The sequence below is a fragment of the Hemicordylus capensis genome, chromosome 2 (assembly GCF_027244095.1).
Source record: "Hemicordylus capensis ecotype Gifberg chromosome 2, rHemCap1.1.pri, whole genome shotgun sequence".
NCBI lineage: Eukaryota > Metazoa > Chordata > Lepidosauria > Squamata > Cordylidae > Hemicordylus > Hemicordylus capensis.
The window spans coordinates 248,334,534-248,349,100 of NC_069658.1; the positions used below are offsets into that span (position 1 = coordinate 248,334,534).

Sequence of the window (14,567 nt, forward strand, 5' to 3'; positions counted from 1 at the left end):
ACAGCAACCTCTGGCCTGTGGGCTTCTCAAAGGCATCTGGTGGGCCACTGTGTGAAACAGGGTGCTGGACTAGATATGCCTTCGGCCTGATCCAGCAGGGCTGTTCTGATGTTGCCAACTCTATGCTTATATTGTCTCATATAGTCTGCATTTCTTTGAATGTGCAGAGAACTTTCAGAAGATGGCACCAGGGTTTGTTTCTTCCTTTCTTGAAGTTAAATCAAGATTTTATCCTCCGGTGGCCAACCTGTGGCTCTCCAGCTGCTGCTGGACTTCAGCACCCATCATCCCCAGCCACAATTGCAACTTGGAGTGATGGGAGCTGTAGTCCAACAATAGCTGGAGAGCCTCAGGTTAGCCACCTCGTTCCAGCCCTTGGTATGTGTATTTAGTTTAGCCTGTAGTTGCATGTTGAGTGCTGTACACTAAATTAAAAGTCGATATTTAGAAAAAGTCCTTGTTAGTTGCTTACAATTGAATAAAGATGCCCCAAATGGGAATAGGAAGGAAGTACTGTGTGCATTTTTTAAACAGTATTAAAAGTGCTCTTGTAGGAGGCAAAGCTAAGCTTGGAAAGAAGAAGTAGCCTGTGGGTAATGCCTGACACCCACTATTCATAAGAATTCCACTGCACAAGGGATGAACCTTGAGTGGTTTGTTTTCAGGCCTGCTCAACTTTGTCCCCCCCCCCCCAGCTGTTTTTGGACTACCATAATCCCCAGCCACAGTGGCCAGTAGCCAGATATTATGAGAGTTGTAGGCCAGCATCTGCAGGAGGGCCGAAGTTGAGCAGGTGTGGTTTAGTTCTTCTTCCTCATCCTGACTATCTGAACTGGAATTAGTGATGCAATAGAGCCACCCTACCTTGGGTTGTGGAAATAGCAACGTTCAGCATGTCCAGGAGCAGAATTGGAATTGGTCTGAATTGGGCAGGAAATCTTGACTTGAGTTATCCAGCACAGAAGGTACATGGTGCATCGGCCAAACACAGAAGGAGAGGAGTGATGCTATGACAGAGACAGGAAGTGAAGACAGCATGAAGGCCTGTCACAGAAAAGAAGGAGTGCCATCCAGGTGAATCTGGGTGGGCTAAGCAACCTGGGTGAGATGCTTAAAATCTGAGTGAAACCTGGAATTTCAGGGGGCATGGCAACTCTAGTTTGTGTTGATGCAGAAAGTGTTTAACTAAACTAAAAGCCTGTGGCTGTCTTGCAAAGCTTGGCTCTCTGTTTGCCAGGTTGTCTCCTCCTTCCTTCTCCAGATGGATGCCAGGTGTGACCAGTAGAATGAAATGGGGCAGATTTGTGTCCTGTGGGTGTTAATGGACTACAACTCCCATCATCCCCACTAATCCCTGGCCAATAGTCAGGGATGATGGGAGCTGTAGTCTAATAACCCTGGAGGGCCAAAGTTGGCGCCCCTGCATATGCACTTTGCATCGTTCCTTTGCCTTCTGAATGACTTGCAGAATAAATGGTGTAAATAAGCAAAAAAAATTCCTCGTTTTCTTGATTTGCTTATTAATACAGGGTTAGTAGACATAGCACTTACACTTACATTTATATACCGCTCTATAGCCGAAGCTCTCTAAGCGGTTTACAATGATTTAGCATATTGCCCCCAACATTCTGGGTACTCATTTTACCGACCTCGGAAGGCTGGAAGGCTGAGTCAACCTTGAGCCCCTGGTCAGGATCGAACTTGTAACCTTCTGGTTACAGGGCAGCAGTTTTACCACTGCGCCACCAGGGGCTCTGCCAGGGGCTCATGCCCTGCATCAGTTAGATAGGGAGAGAAGGGCAGCAAAAGGAAAGTTGCGGAGCAGAGCTAACCCAGTGGATGAGATGGAGCCGAACATCTACCCCTTAGGGATGTGCACAAACCATGCTTTGAGCACAGTTCAAGAGTGGGGACCAGGAGCTTTAAGAAAGAGGAGAGCAGGTCCTTACCTGTTATTCACCACCCCATGCAGTTCCTGCTGGGGCGGCACACATCCCAAGAATCCCCATGTTGGCACCATTTGCGTGGTCAGAATGGTGTTGCTGACCACACAAATGGCACCCGCACATGCATGTATAAGAGAATGCCTTCTTCGTTATGACCACGCAGCCATTTAAGATCTTCAGCGGAGTCTTAGCATGCCCCAGCTAAGACCCTCAGCCTCAAGGAAAGACTCCTAGAACTGACAGACGTTGAGTAGATCTAGGAGGGGATTGAAAATAAAACTGCTAATAGTATAATGCCCTTATACAAAACTATGGCGTGGCCACACCTGGAGTACTGCGTACAGTTCTGGTCACCACATCTAAAAAAGGACATTGTAGAACTGGAAAAGGTGCAGAAGAGGGCAACCAAGATGATCAGGGGCCTGGAGCACCTTTCTTATGAGGCAAGGCTACAACATCTGGAGCTTTTTAGTTTAGAAAAAAGATGACTGTGGGGGGACATGATAGAGGTCTATAAAATCATGCCTGGTGTGGAGAAAGTGGATAGAGAGAAAATATTCTCCCTCTCCCATAATACTAGAACCAGGGGTCATCCCATGAAATTGATTGCCAGGAATTCTAGGACCAACAAACGGAAGTACTTTTTCACACAACACATAATCCACTTGTGGAATTCTGTGATGTGGTGACAGCCAACAACCTGGATGGCTTTATAAGAGAGGTTTGGCTAACTTCATGGAAAAGAGGTCTATCAATGGCTACTAGTCAGAGGGCTATAGGCCACCTCTAGCCTCAAAGGCAGGATGCCTCTGAGTACCAGTTGCAGGGGAGTAACAGCAGGAGAAAGGGCAGGCCCTCAGCTCCTGTCTGTGGCTTCCAGCGGCATCTGATGGGCCACTGTGTGAAACAGGATGCTGGACTAGATGGGCCTCCTTGGGCCTGATCCAGCAGGGCTGTTCTTATGAGCAACCAGGGCTTGTCGCCCTTCTTGTAGGCCGCCCCCTGTGGGAACCCTTGAGTTCTGGGGACCTGTATTGCAACCTGTCCTGTCCCCAGTACCCTCTCCATTGCCCCTCAGACCAGAAGTGAAGTACTTGCCTTGCTGCTCAGGGTCTCCTTCCCAGTTGGCCAACTCTGAGAGAAGAAGAGGCCAGTTCAGGCACCTGCTTTGGATCAAGGAAAGCCTGAACTCTTAAGAAGGGGCTCCTGGCTCCTACATAGTCCCTCCACTTGCACCCAGCCTTTGCTAGTTCAGCAGCTCTTCCTACAGGCTCTTACCTCCAGCTATTGCCTTGCTAGACCCAGGTACGGACAGAAAAACACTCTTCACAGTTTAAGCCCAGGTGGAAGTCATGCTCTGAGGCATGTTCTGGCCTGCTCACCTTTAGCCCCTCCCCAGGTGTTTTCTGACTACAACTCCCATAATCCCCAGCCTCAGTGGCCAATAGCCAGGGATTATAAGAGTTGTAGGCCAGCACCAGCAGGAGGGCCGGTTAAACAGGCCTAGGGTGGCTTCATACGATCTGCCAAAACTGCATAAGGTGGGAGCCTCTGATTCCCAGTGAGCATGTGTTGCTGGTGGGTGTGTCATGCAAATCTGTCCAAGTCCAGTTCCAAAGCTTTCTGCCCAACATTCTCCACCCAACTTCAAATCTTAGTTCCAGGTGGGTGGAGGATGTCGGGCGAACATTGATAGAATGTTGTGTGGACAGCTCAGGAACTGGATGTGGGCAGGTTCACACAGCATGCCCACCAGGAGCGTTCACTCACTGGGAACTGGAAGCTCCCACCTTCCTTACTTTCGTCAAATTGTGTGAAGCCACCCATAGAATGGAAGGCATCAGGTTTGGTCTTCGGCAGTTCATATAGCTGCTCTGGTTTTTTGTGTGTTGTTGTTGTTGTTTTTACATTTTTTATATCCCGCTCTGTAAACCAAAATAATTCCACATACCTTGATTTGCTTAATTTATACAAGCTGCAGTATCCTTTATCAAGAGCAGAAACTAGGTTAAGCAAGACTACATACAGCCCAGGACAAAAGGACAGGGGAGATGTGTTCATAGAGATGGGAGAGGAAAAATGAAGTTCATTGAAAGAAAACATGAGTTTAGCACAGGCGTCTTGAATCAGCTCAAGAGGGAGGTATGGCTGGAGGAAAGGTCAGCCAAAAGGATGTTTCAGGAGTCTAGGAAAGAAGTGACCACAGAGTATGGACAAAATGCTTATCTCTGTCTTCTCAGGTGATGAGAAGATAACTCAGATCAAGATGGAGAATTCGCAGCAGGGTGAGCTTGGACTCAATGGAACGTTCAGCACATTAGCAGAAATATCCCAACCAAGTATCACCTTGGCTGTTGAAATTCATAAACAGGGATGGAAGTCTAAAGGGAACGAGGAAGAGAAGCCCGTGGGGAGAAAAAATAAATGCTGTGAGGTCACAGGAGGCCTTACAGCTGCCATTAGCCAAACTTCCAGAGACTGCTCAAGGGAAAAGACACCCTTGCTCTCCAAGTATGGTCAAAGGCACCACTACAAATCTGAACTTGTTACGATGCATACTGGAGAGGACTGCTATGAATGTCCCATGTTGGAGGAAAACAATCAGCACCAGTGTTGCCTTGAGAAACATCAGAGAATTCATCCTAGTGAGGAATTATATGACTTTTTAGGGTGCAGGAAATTCTTCCATCAGAAGAACTATCTGATTGGACATCAGAGTAGCCATCCAGAGGAGAAACCTTATGAATGTCCTGAGTGTGGGAAAGGCTTCAGCAATAGGACCGCATTAAAGGGGCATCAAGGCATTCATATTGAAGGGAGGCCATATGAATGTGCTCAGTGTGGGAAATGCTTCAGACACAGACAAACTCTGAAGAAACATCAGAAAATTCATACCGGAGAGAAGCTGCATGAATGTTCTGCATGTGGAAAAAGCTTCACTGGCAGAGGAGAACTAACAAGACATCAGAGAATTCATACAGGAGAGAAACCATTTAGATGTTCTCAGTGTGGGAGATGCTTTGGACAGAGAGTACATTTGATGTATCATCAGAAAACCCACACAGGAGAGAGACCATTCAAATGCCCTGAATGTGGAAGAAACTTCTCTCGGAAAAATCTGCTGAGCAGACATCAGGAAATTCACAGAGGACAGAATCATTATGCGTGCCCCAAATGCAATAAGAGTTTTGATCAGAAAGCTGCATTGGTTAAACATCAGAGCATCCATGAAGGACATTAAGAGACTTGATATTCTGGTCTGCAACCTTCCCCCCCCCCCTTTCCCGTAGGGCCTTTTAGAAGCAAATTGGGAACTGTAGCGATCTTCACTATTTTTCAAGTGAGGTCCACTTTGGCAAAAACCTTTCAGTTTGGGAGCTGTTTCTCAACATGCTTGCTTCTGTGCAGTGCTGAGCTTTGACCAGAACTGGCGGTCCCCTTTAAGAGAAACGGAGCCCCAGTGCCATAATGAAAGGCATGCAGTGAATGTTGGGAAGTGTAGTCCTTCCCAGCACTTTCCCCACAGAATTCTATGATGAAAGCAGTGGGAAGAACTACATTTCCCAGTGCTCCATGAGTGCCTTCCAAGATGGCACTGGGGCTCAAGGGGGCTCTGTTTCCCTTTAAAGGAGCCCCACCAGCACTAGGCAAAGTGCAGCACAGTGTGGTGGGAACAGTCACCTTCACATGGTGCCAGGGCAGCTGTGCCGATTATTCAGTTTTGACTGAAGCTTCACACTAGCCTAATAAACAATTAGTCAGTGAGCCATATTTAGGGTTGGTGGGGGACTGGCTCATGGGCTTTGCAATGAAGAACACTGCCCTACAGTGACCTACCCACAGGTTCTTTTGCCACAGAAAACCCAAAAGGAGAATCCGAGCTTCAGACCCTCTACTCGGAAATCCAATGAAGAATATCTTTTCTATGTATTGATGTTCTGAAGAACTCACAGTGTGTTTATCATCCATGTTTCCAAGGCAGAGAAAGTAATTAAAATAATAATAGTAGTAGTTGAATGCAAATAAACTTGATCATGGCAAAAAGGTGCTCCTCCCCTCTTTGTTAAGAATAATGTGGTACAAATAATTAACCACCAGAGACCCACTGAAAGAAACACAGGGCACAAGAGCTTAATTCAGAATTAAGACGTATGGGACACTGAAAGCCATGATAATATAATGGGCTTAGGCAGGTGTTCTCAAACTTGGATCTCCAGATATCAGTGGACCACAATGCCCATCTTGGGTGCATACGTCGCTGAGAATTTGCTCAGAAGCTCCACCCCAGCATTCTGATCACGGGAAGAATGACCACGAGTATGGCATTTATCTCTGCAAACAATCTAACCATAGACAGTGGAGGGGATAGTCTTCAGAGTGCATCAGCAAGGGGGCGGGGCTTCAGGGCACACACTTGTACTCCCATACAGCATTGGTTTTTATAACATCTGAAAAGGCTATATTGTATATGTGTTCAACATAATATGTGAAAAGGGCTTAAGATGAACCTGTGTCTTTTGAACTAGGGTTTCCCCCTACTGCTATAGAAACATGGGTGCTAAATATATTTTGGGGTCTTCATGTAACACTCTTTTATAGTCATTTTTTATATTCATTGTATCATTTATAGTCATTGATTCATTTTGAGCGCTGAGTATTTATTTGAATGGTTATCTTTATGCCATGTATTCAGTGGCCCCAAAGATTCAGAAATATGCCAGGCATATCATGTCACAATATATTTTCATTTCTGAGTATCAGCCTATGGCTTTGCCTCACCTTTTGGTTATTGGCTTTAGGGTGTTATCAGTTCTTTTCTTCTGCCTTGCCCCAGTTTTCTTTTAGCAGGTGGTCTCCCAGTCAGTGTCCATCCTAGGAGACTAAAGGTCTGGGGTTGCCTCTGAAAGGTTTTTTTGTTTTTTTGGGTTTGTTTTGCTTTTTGCTTTTTGCTATTGGCTCAGTTCCCAGAAATAAGTCTGAGTTCTCTCATTCCCCTTTCAACAGGGAAAGTGAGATCTCAAGCTGACCAGAGTGATGTAACTTGGCAGTTCAGTTTTCTGTGACATACATAGCTCCTTCCCATTCCCCATGAATAACAGCAGCAGAATACATTATGTAAAATATTCAATTAAAAATATTCATATTGGCTTGTTTAGTTGGATATAAAATAATTTAACAAAGATAACTTGAATCAGTCAGAAAGGAGCAGAAGGCCATTAAGAAATAGAAATCTATTTTCTCTAGCCCTATTCGGACATTATGTTGTACCTGCATTCAGCCATCTCTACATATGTACATGTTTTGGTGAAACAGGCTGTACCTTCGTTCTTTTAAAAACTGAACCTGGGTGCAGGCCTCCTGAAATGCCGGATTCAGATAGGAAGTGTGCTGCTGCACCTGTGTTCAACATAGCATGTGAATAACTGTGCTGCAGACAGATTTGTACCTGTGTACACTGTACACAGATTATATGAGTGTTGAACATAACATATGAGTAGGGCTTCTCTCTCTCTCCCTTTAGGTGTTGAGAAGAGATATTTGAATTAAGATGGAGAGCTCTCAGCAGTGAGAGATGGAGCCAGAGGAAACACACAGGACATTAGAAGAAACATTTCAATAGAATGCTCCTGTAGCCGCTGGAATTCATGCACAAAGTCGCAAGAGTAACAGGGGAAGAAGCCAGTGGAGAGACAGAGAGAGAATGAATGCTGTGAGGTTGCAGAAGGTCTTACTGCTACCATTAGCCAAGATCCCAAAGTGCAAACATTGGAAAGGATGCCATTATTCTCCAAGTTTGGTTGAAGATATCACGACAATCGGAACTTGTTATGGTACAGATCTGAGAAGCCTTCTAAGATGGTCCCATATCAGGGGCAAATTTCAGGCAAAAATCCTACCTCGGTAAACATCGGAGAATCAAAACAGGAGAGAAGTTCGATGAGTGCTCCAAATGAAAAGAGATAATTTGAGATAAGATATAATAACATGAAAAGAGATAATTTGACTGGATATCAGGGTAATCAAATGGGAAAGAAAACTGAAAATGAGAAGAACTTAAGTTAGAAAAATGTCAAGGAATTCAAGAAGGGAGGCCATTTGACTGTTCCAGGCGTAGGAAGAATTTCAATTTTTTATTTTTATTTTTTTTTAATTTCATTTTATTTCTATACCACCCTTCCAAAAATGGCTCAGGGTGGTTTACACAGAGAAATAATAAATACATAAATAAGATGGCTCCCTGTCCCCAAAGGGCTCACAGTTTAAAAAGAGACATAAGATAAGACACCAGCAACTGAAGATACTGTGCTGGGGGTGGACTTCTAAAGACAAATTAAGAGAATTTGTACTGGAGAGAAACCATATGAATGTCTTCCTTGTGGCAAATGCTTGAGGCCCAGAGAACACTTGAAGCATCATCACAGAATTGACACTGGATGGTAACCCTTCACATTTTCCAAGTGTGAAAGCAACTCTTCTTGTAGAGATGGATTGATCAGAAATTTAAGAATTTCCAAAGCACCAAAAACTCCCAAATGCCCTGAGTATGGGAACAATTTGAGTCAGAAAGATACACTGATTTTGCTTTGGAGCATCTGAGGAAGCTTAACAGTTTCAGTCTTTCTGCTTAGCAGTTATTTTTCCTATGGGCTACTTTGAGAAGTGAGGGAGCAGTAGTGCTCAAGTACTTAAATCTCACCCCAAGGGCCCTGTTAGCATCTTCCATTGCCACAGCTGCCACTTTTCCCACACCTCTTTAGCCTTTGATAAGCAACTGGGAGGCCAGTAGGCTTTTTCTGGGAGCTAGAATTGGTGCTTCCAGTTGCCGGATGATGAACTCTGCACAGAAAACTCCAGAAACAAATTTAATCCTGTCAGTAATTTATAAATGGCTTCCAGGGGGTTCTCAAACTTGGGTCCTCAGATGTTGTTGGACTACAGCTCCTGTCAAACCCCAGCGTGAATGGCTGAGAATGATGGGAGTTGTAGTCTAATAACATCTGGGGACCCAAGCTTGAGAACCCCTAGCTTAGGCGGCAATGCTAAGCATACTTAGTGGAGTGCAGGGTCTGTTGGCTTAGTGGGTCTTGCTCATCGGTAAGCCAATTTGGGACTCAACCATTGTTCCTGTCACTGGTTTTCTTCAAGGTATCCTGAGAACTGCAATATGGGACAGATGCTGAAAGATCTTGATAGATTCAGCTGTCGGTCTACAACTCCCATCACCCCCAGTCAAAAGTGTCAGTAGCCAGGATAGATGGAAGTTGTAGTCCAACAGCAGGTGAAGAGCCTCAACTTGGATACCCCTGGTCTAGGGGCAGGGAGATGCAGTTCTGGTTGTCCCATCTCAGAAAGGATATTTAACCATAGAGCTGGATGCATGCATGCATGCAGAAAGGAGCAACCAAAATATTGGGGAACTGGAGGGCCTTCCTTAAGAGGAAAGGCTAAAGTGTGTGGTCAGAATTCAGATTAAGACTTGAGTGATTGAAACATTTACGTGTGTGCAAGGGAAGAGGGGTGATTTTAACCAATTTCCCTTTTCCCCTCTGCAGCCCCCATGCCTCCCCCTCAAAAAACCCAGGGGACTGCAGAAGGAAGAGGGCTCTGGCAAAAATTGCCCTCTCTGTGTGAGCGAGCAGAAAAAAAACGCTTGTGCAAGTTTCCATCTGGAGTTTGCTCTGTGTGTCTTTTTGGTTTATAAAATGGACTATTAAGGGAGGCCGTGGTAAAGGTTTATCCAATTTTGAATGATGTGGAGAACATTGATCAAAAATCCCCCACCCCACCCCGCTGTCATAATCACAGAGCTCAGGTTCACCTAATGAAATTGACTGGTAGTAGATCCAGGGCAGACAAGACAGTAACTTCACTTAATTACTACTAGTATTTATGTACCACTTTTCAGCAATTTTTTTAATTTACATAGATAAAGAATAATAAGAAAATGGTCCCCTGACCCCCAAGGGGCTCACAGTCTAAAAACACACAAAAGACATAAGTAGCTTGTGGGATTTCCAGGGTTGGGAACCCCTGAGTTAGACAGATTCTTGGAGGATGCGGCTACCAACAGCTGTTAGTTACAACAGCTAGGTGGAGCCTCCATTTCAAAGACAGTCTTCCTCTAAAGGGGGCTAGTTATGGGAATAACTTCATTCTGAAGGCATCTGATTAGCCACTGTTGGAAACCATAGACTGGACTTGATTTACCAAGCAAGGCTGCTCTTATGTTCCCTTTTCAACAGTGTAACCAGGCATAACTAGTAAGGGAAACTAGTGCAGGTATAGACTTGGGTAGCTTGCATCATCCAGTACCATGGCCAACAGAAGTGTGATGCTCTGCAAAAAATATATGTATGCATTAGCATAACTGGTACAGAATGCAAATTTATCATTTCCTGTCTTGGAATGTGAGGTAACTTGTTGCTTTTTCTTTTTTTTTTAAGCCTACAATTCCCACAGTGTAGGATGTAAGGAAACTGTTGTTATGCCTAACTGGAGAAAACAGAAAGCCAAGAAAGTGGCTGCAGTGAATTTGAAAAGAGGTCACTTGAGCATGTACAAAAATCCTCTTTCTGTCTCGGCAGGTGATGGGAAGAGCGCTAAGCTCAAGATGGAGAATTCTCAGTGTGGCAGAAGCAAGATACAGAAAACAGCCAGGATTCAACACGCTACAACCCTGAGAAATGAGCCAGTGATAGTGGAAGTACAAGAGCAGAGATGGAAGCCCAAAAGTCAGCTGGGGACAAAAACAGTGGAGGAAGAGAATGGATCCCACCAATTTACAGAAATGCTCAAGAATGCCCCAAGTGAAACGACCACACCTAAAAGGCCCAACGTACCCTTGGCCTCCAAGTATGGGAGGAGGTACCATTATAAATTAGGACTTGTGATGATACATTCTAGAGAGAAGCCCTATGAAAGTTCTGCATGGGCAGAAAATGTCCACCAAAAGCCTTGCCTCAGTAAACATCAGAGAATGCATACAGTAGAAAAATCAGGCAGCAGAAGCATCCAACAGGTAGATTATTCAATTAGACACCAGAGCAAACCAACAGGAGAGAGTACATACGAGTGCTCCGAGTGTGGGAAGAGCTTTACTTATAAAAGTGCACTGAAAGTTCATCAGAGAATTCACACTGGAGAGAAGCCCTTTGAATGTTCCTATTGCGGGAAATTTTTCACTCAGAACATCACCCTGCAGAGGCATGAGCGACTGCATACTGGAGAGAGCCCTTACAAATGCCCTGGGTGTGAAAAAAGCTTTCGGCGGAGAGATAAGCTGATTGAACATCAGAGGGTTCATACAGGGGAGAAACCTTATGGGTGCTCTGAGTGTGGGAAAGGCTTTAGTCGAAAAGATTCACTCATTAGCCATCAGAGAATCCATGGGGGCATGTTAACTGGATGAATTGTTTTCATGCTGTGAACATTTAGCATTCTGCAGAAAGCCTCAATTAGTTGTTGCATATTAGAGAACCTAAAGGAGTAGCACAAACTTATGTGCCCTGAGCATGGATTGCTTACATGCATGCATTTCTTACATGTATTTCTTCAGATATTTGGCTCATTTACGCAATTGCCAGCAGGGTAGAAGAAGCGCCCAACCTGGGTAGGGGAGCTGGGTGTTCCCCCCGATTGGTGGTCAAGTGTTTGCATACATCAAGGTAGGAGGTTCATCAAAAACACCAAGCTTCTTCTTATCAGTGGCTGGTATTCTGGTTGCTGTAGGTCACCTCCAGCCTCAGAGGCAAGATGCCTCTCAATACAGGTTGCAGGGGAGCAACCGCTGGAGAGAGGGCATGCCTGTGCCCCCTCCCCATGGCATCTGGTGGGCCACTAGGTGAAACAGGATGCTGGACTAGAGAGGCCTTCAGCCTGAACTAGCAGGGCTATTCGTATGAGGAGGAGAGCCTGATCACGTGTGAAGGGGCAGATGGGTAGGACTAGTGTTGCCTAGCAAGATTTCACCCCCGGCATTTCCCCGCTCCAGGGTCTCAACAGGGACTCAAAGCCCTTCACTTTCTAAATGGAAATAATATGCTGCTGTTGCTATTCGAACCGTTTGTTACAGAGCTGAATATTGGACTACAGTCAATGTTATTACCCCATTCTTCCTGTTACAAGGAGTGTCCTCCACCTTTTTTGGTTGACAATTTAGTCTGCCCTTCTGGGTGAATAGCCACATCAAGCCCTGTAGGGTTTGGTAACTATCCCTGACTCCTTGTAAAATACCCCGTTATTGCATCGGAGCGGGGCATGGGGCTTTGAGGGTGGGTGTGACTACGGGGTTGTCATGGAGAGCAACTGCACTTCTGAACCTGCGACCACACCACGGCGTGACCACCGACTCGGAGCATGCCTGGCTCTGTTGCCAGACTGGGCACTTCTCCTACCCTGCCAGCAGTTATGTGAATTAGCCTATTATCAAACAGCAGAGAAGCCTACAGTAGACAACCCTACATAGAGGAGGAAATAAGAGCTTTGTCTTGATCAGGGGTTCCTGACTTGGGTCTGCAGACGTGGTTGGACTTCAGCTTCCATCATCCCCCAGCCACCATGGGCAGAGCCAATGATGGCAGTTGTAGTCCAGCCACATCGGGAGACCCACGGTTGGGAACTTCTGCTCTAGAGCCAAGCAAAGTGAACATAAGAAATGTCTTTCTGGACCTGCCCATTCTCTTCATGTTCCCGTTCACTAGATACACCGTCATCTCTTAGTAGTTGTGTTTTTTCTCTACCAAATGAGCCAAGTGCTGCTGCTTTTCATGTGGAAGACGCTCCGACCTCTCGATCGTTTTAGTTGCTCCTTTCTAGCTCCTTTCTGTGATAACTATCCACAGCAAGCAAGGGTTTTGTTGGGTCTCTGGATGCTTTTTGCCTACAGTTCAGGAGTATGCAATCTGGGCTTTCCAGCTGTTGCTGTACTACAACTCCCATCATCCCTAGGCTGTACTGTGACTGGTGATGATGGGAGTTGTAGTCCCACTACAGCTAGAGAGCTTCAGGTTGGCCACCCTAGTGTAGCTGATCCAGCAAAAGATATCCTCTCCCCCACCCACCCCCAGCCACTGTAGATCTTTTGCACCCCTTCATGGCAATGCATATTCAGATGAGCAATGGGATGCAGGCAGGAATGTGAGTTCACATTCACTTTCACCCCATCCACTTTTCACCCCATCCGCTTTCTTGTTCTGCTGGTCATCTTGGATTGGTGCCACTAGCTCTGCATATCCCCTGGGAAAGGGAGATTAACAGGGCTGCCTTTAAAAAACAAAAACAAAGAACTCCTGGCTCTGCTCCTGTGCCTTTAATTGGAACTTCAGTTTGCAGACATGAGCAAGCAATATGTCCTGAAAAAGCTGCACCTGTTTTCTGGGGATGATCCTACTATCCAAGGCACATGAGCAAGCCAGGCTTTTTTCTTCTACATGGCTGGCAACCTGAAGGCTTAATGTACCTCTTCAATTAAGCTGGGTTGGTAGGATGACTCAAGTTGGCACTGTGACAAATAGTGCTCTTGTGTGTTGGATTGTAAGTGTGCTTTAAAAAAAGAAAAGGGGGGGGGAGTTCCATGGTGTATTAAGGGTCTCTTCTTCCCAAACTACTGTTGCCATGGTTTTCTTGATTTAGAACTGAGAGCGAGCTACGTCAATAGCTAATGTAGCTTCCTTTGTTTTTTAGACCTGTCCCAAATGTCCCCCGACTGAAGTCTCTAGCATAGACATGCCATGAGTTGGCGCCCCCAGTTCCTCATTAGCAGGGAAGCAGTGAAACCCAATGTGGCCATTAGATGTAAGACAGCAAAGTGGATGGAAGGTGGGCCACAGTCCTTCAGTGGACCACTGCCAATTTCTGGTGGGCCACCTGGTGCCTCCTAGTTGCTGGGATTCTTGAGCAGCTTGCTAGACTTGATGATCCCATATCTCAACCAGTGATGCCAGTCTTGTATTCTAGAGCAAAAGTCGCATACTCTGGATCAACTAATAAAGACTGTGTACACCCTAAGCATTAAGAGATCTGGGGTAGTTGTGCTCTTGCATTGTTGGGTCACAAGCAGTGTTCCCTCTAATTTTTTCCATCAGTGAGCGGAATGAGTTTTGTTCTGGGCGGCAGTATCAAGGCACTGTGCGCACATGTGCGTTATTATGTGCCACTATAGATACAGCACACACACACCAAAAATATGGAAGGATAGAAATGTGCTTCACAATTCTACGTATCTGTCTTATGTTTTAAAAGCAATTGTATTTGCCATTGTTGGTTAAAAGTGGCCTGTAAAAATAAAACTTATCTAAGTTTTGTTTATTTAAATGTGAATTCATCCTTGCTTTCTTACTCTTATCCGGTAAAATGTTGATTGCCTGAGTGTTAGTTGCCCCTGTATTTTGATAGTCACGCAGTAGACTTCTAATTTCCTTCCAAATATCCTGGAGATTGGAGCTAACACATGCTTTAGATTAGCCAAACTAATTGCTTGCCAAAGGGTCTTAACTGTAGATCAGAGGCGTAACTAGGGAAAACGGCGCCCGGGGCAAGCACTGAAATTGCGCCCCCCCCCCGCCGCGCCTCCCCCGCTGCCACCCCCCCCCAGCATACATCTGACTGACACACATGTGTTTT

General features: G+C 45.5%; 1 protein-coding gene across 7 annotated transcripts in view; it reads left to right on the top strand.

Annotated features, from left to right (window-relative positions):
- Nucleotides 1–14,567, top strand: part of LOC128343547 (zinc finger protein 397-like) — a 44,809-nt gene that overhangs the window by 19,907 nt on the left and 10,335 nt on the right. For 2 of the 7 annotated variants that reach the window (XM_053292784.1, XM_053292782.1), the window contains one exon: nt 4,187–5,994. The exons of 2 other annotated variants lie outside the window; for them this stretch is intronic. In XM_053292784.1, coding sequence (XP_053148759.1) covers nt 4,187–5,187 — 1,001 coding nt within the window. In that variant the 3' untranslated portion in view covers nt 5,188–5,994. Of the gene's footprint in view, nt 1–4,186; nt 5,995–10,531; nt 14,259–14,567 lie in introns of those variants that run through there. 3 more of the 7 variants (XM_053292787.1, XM_053292786.1, XM_053292785.1) reach the window with 2 other exon arrangements.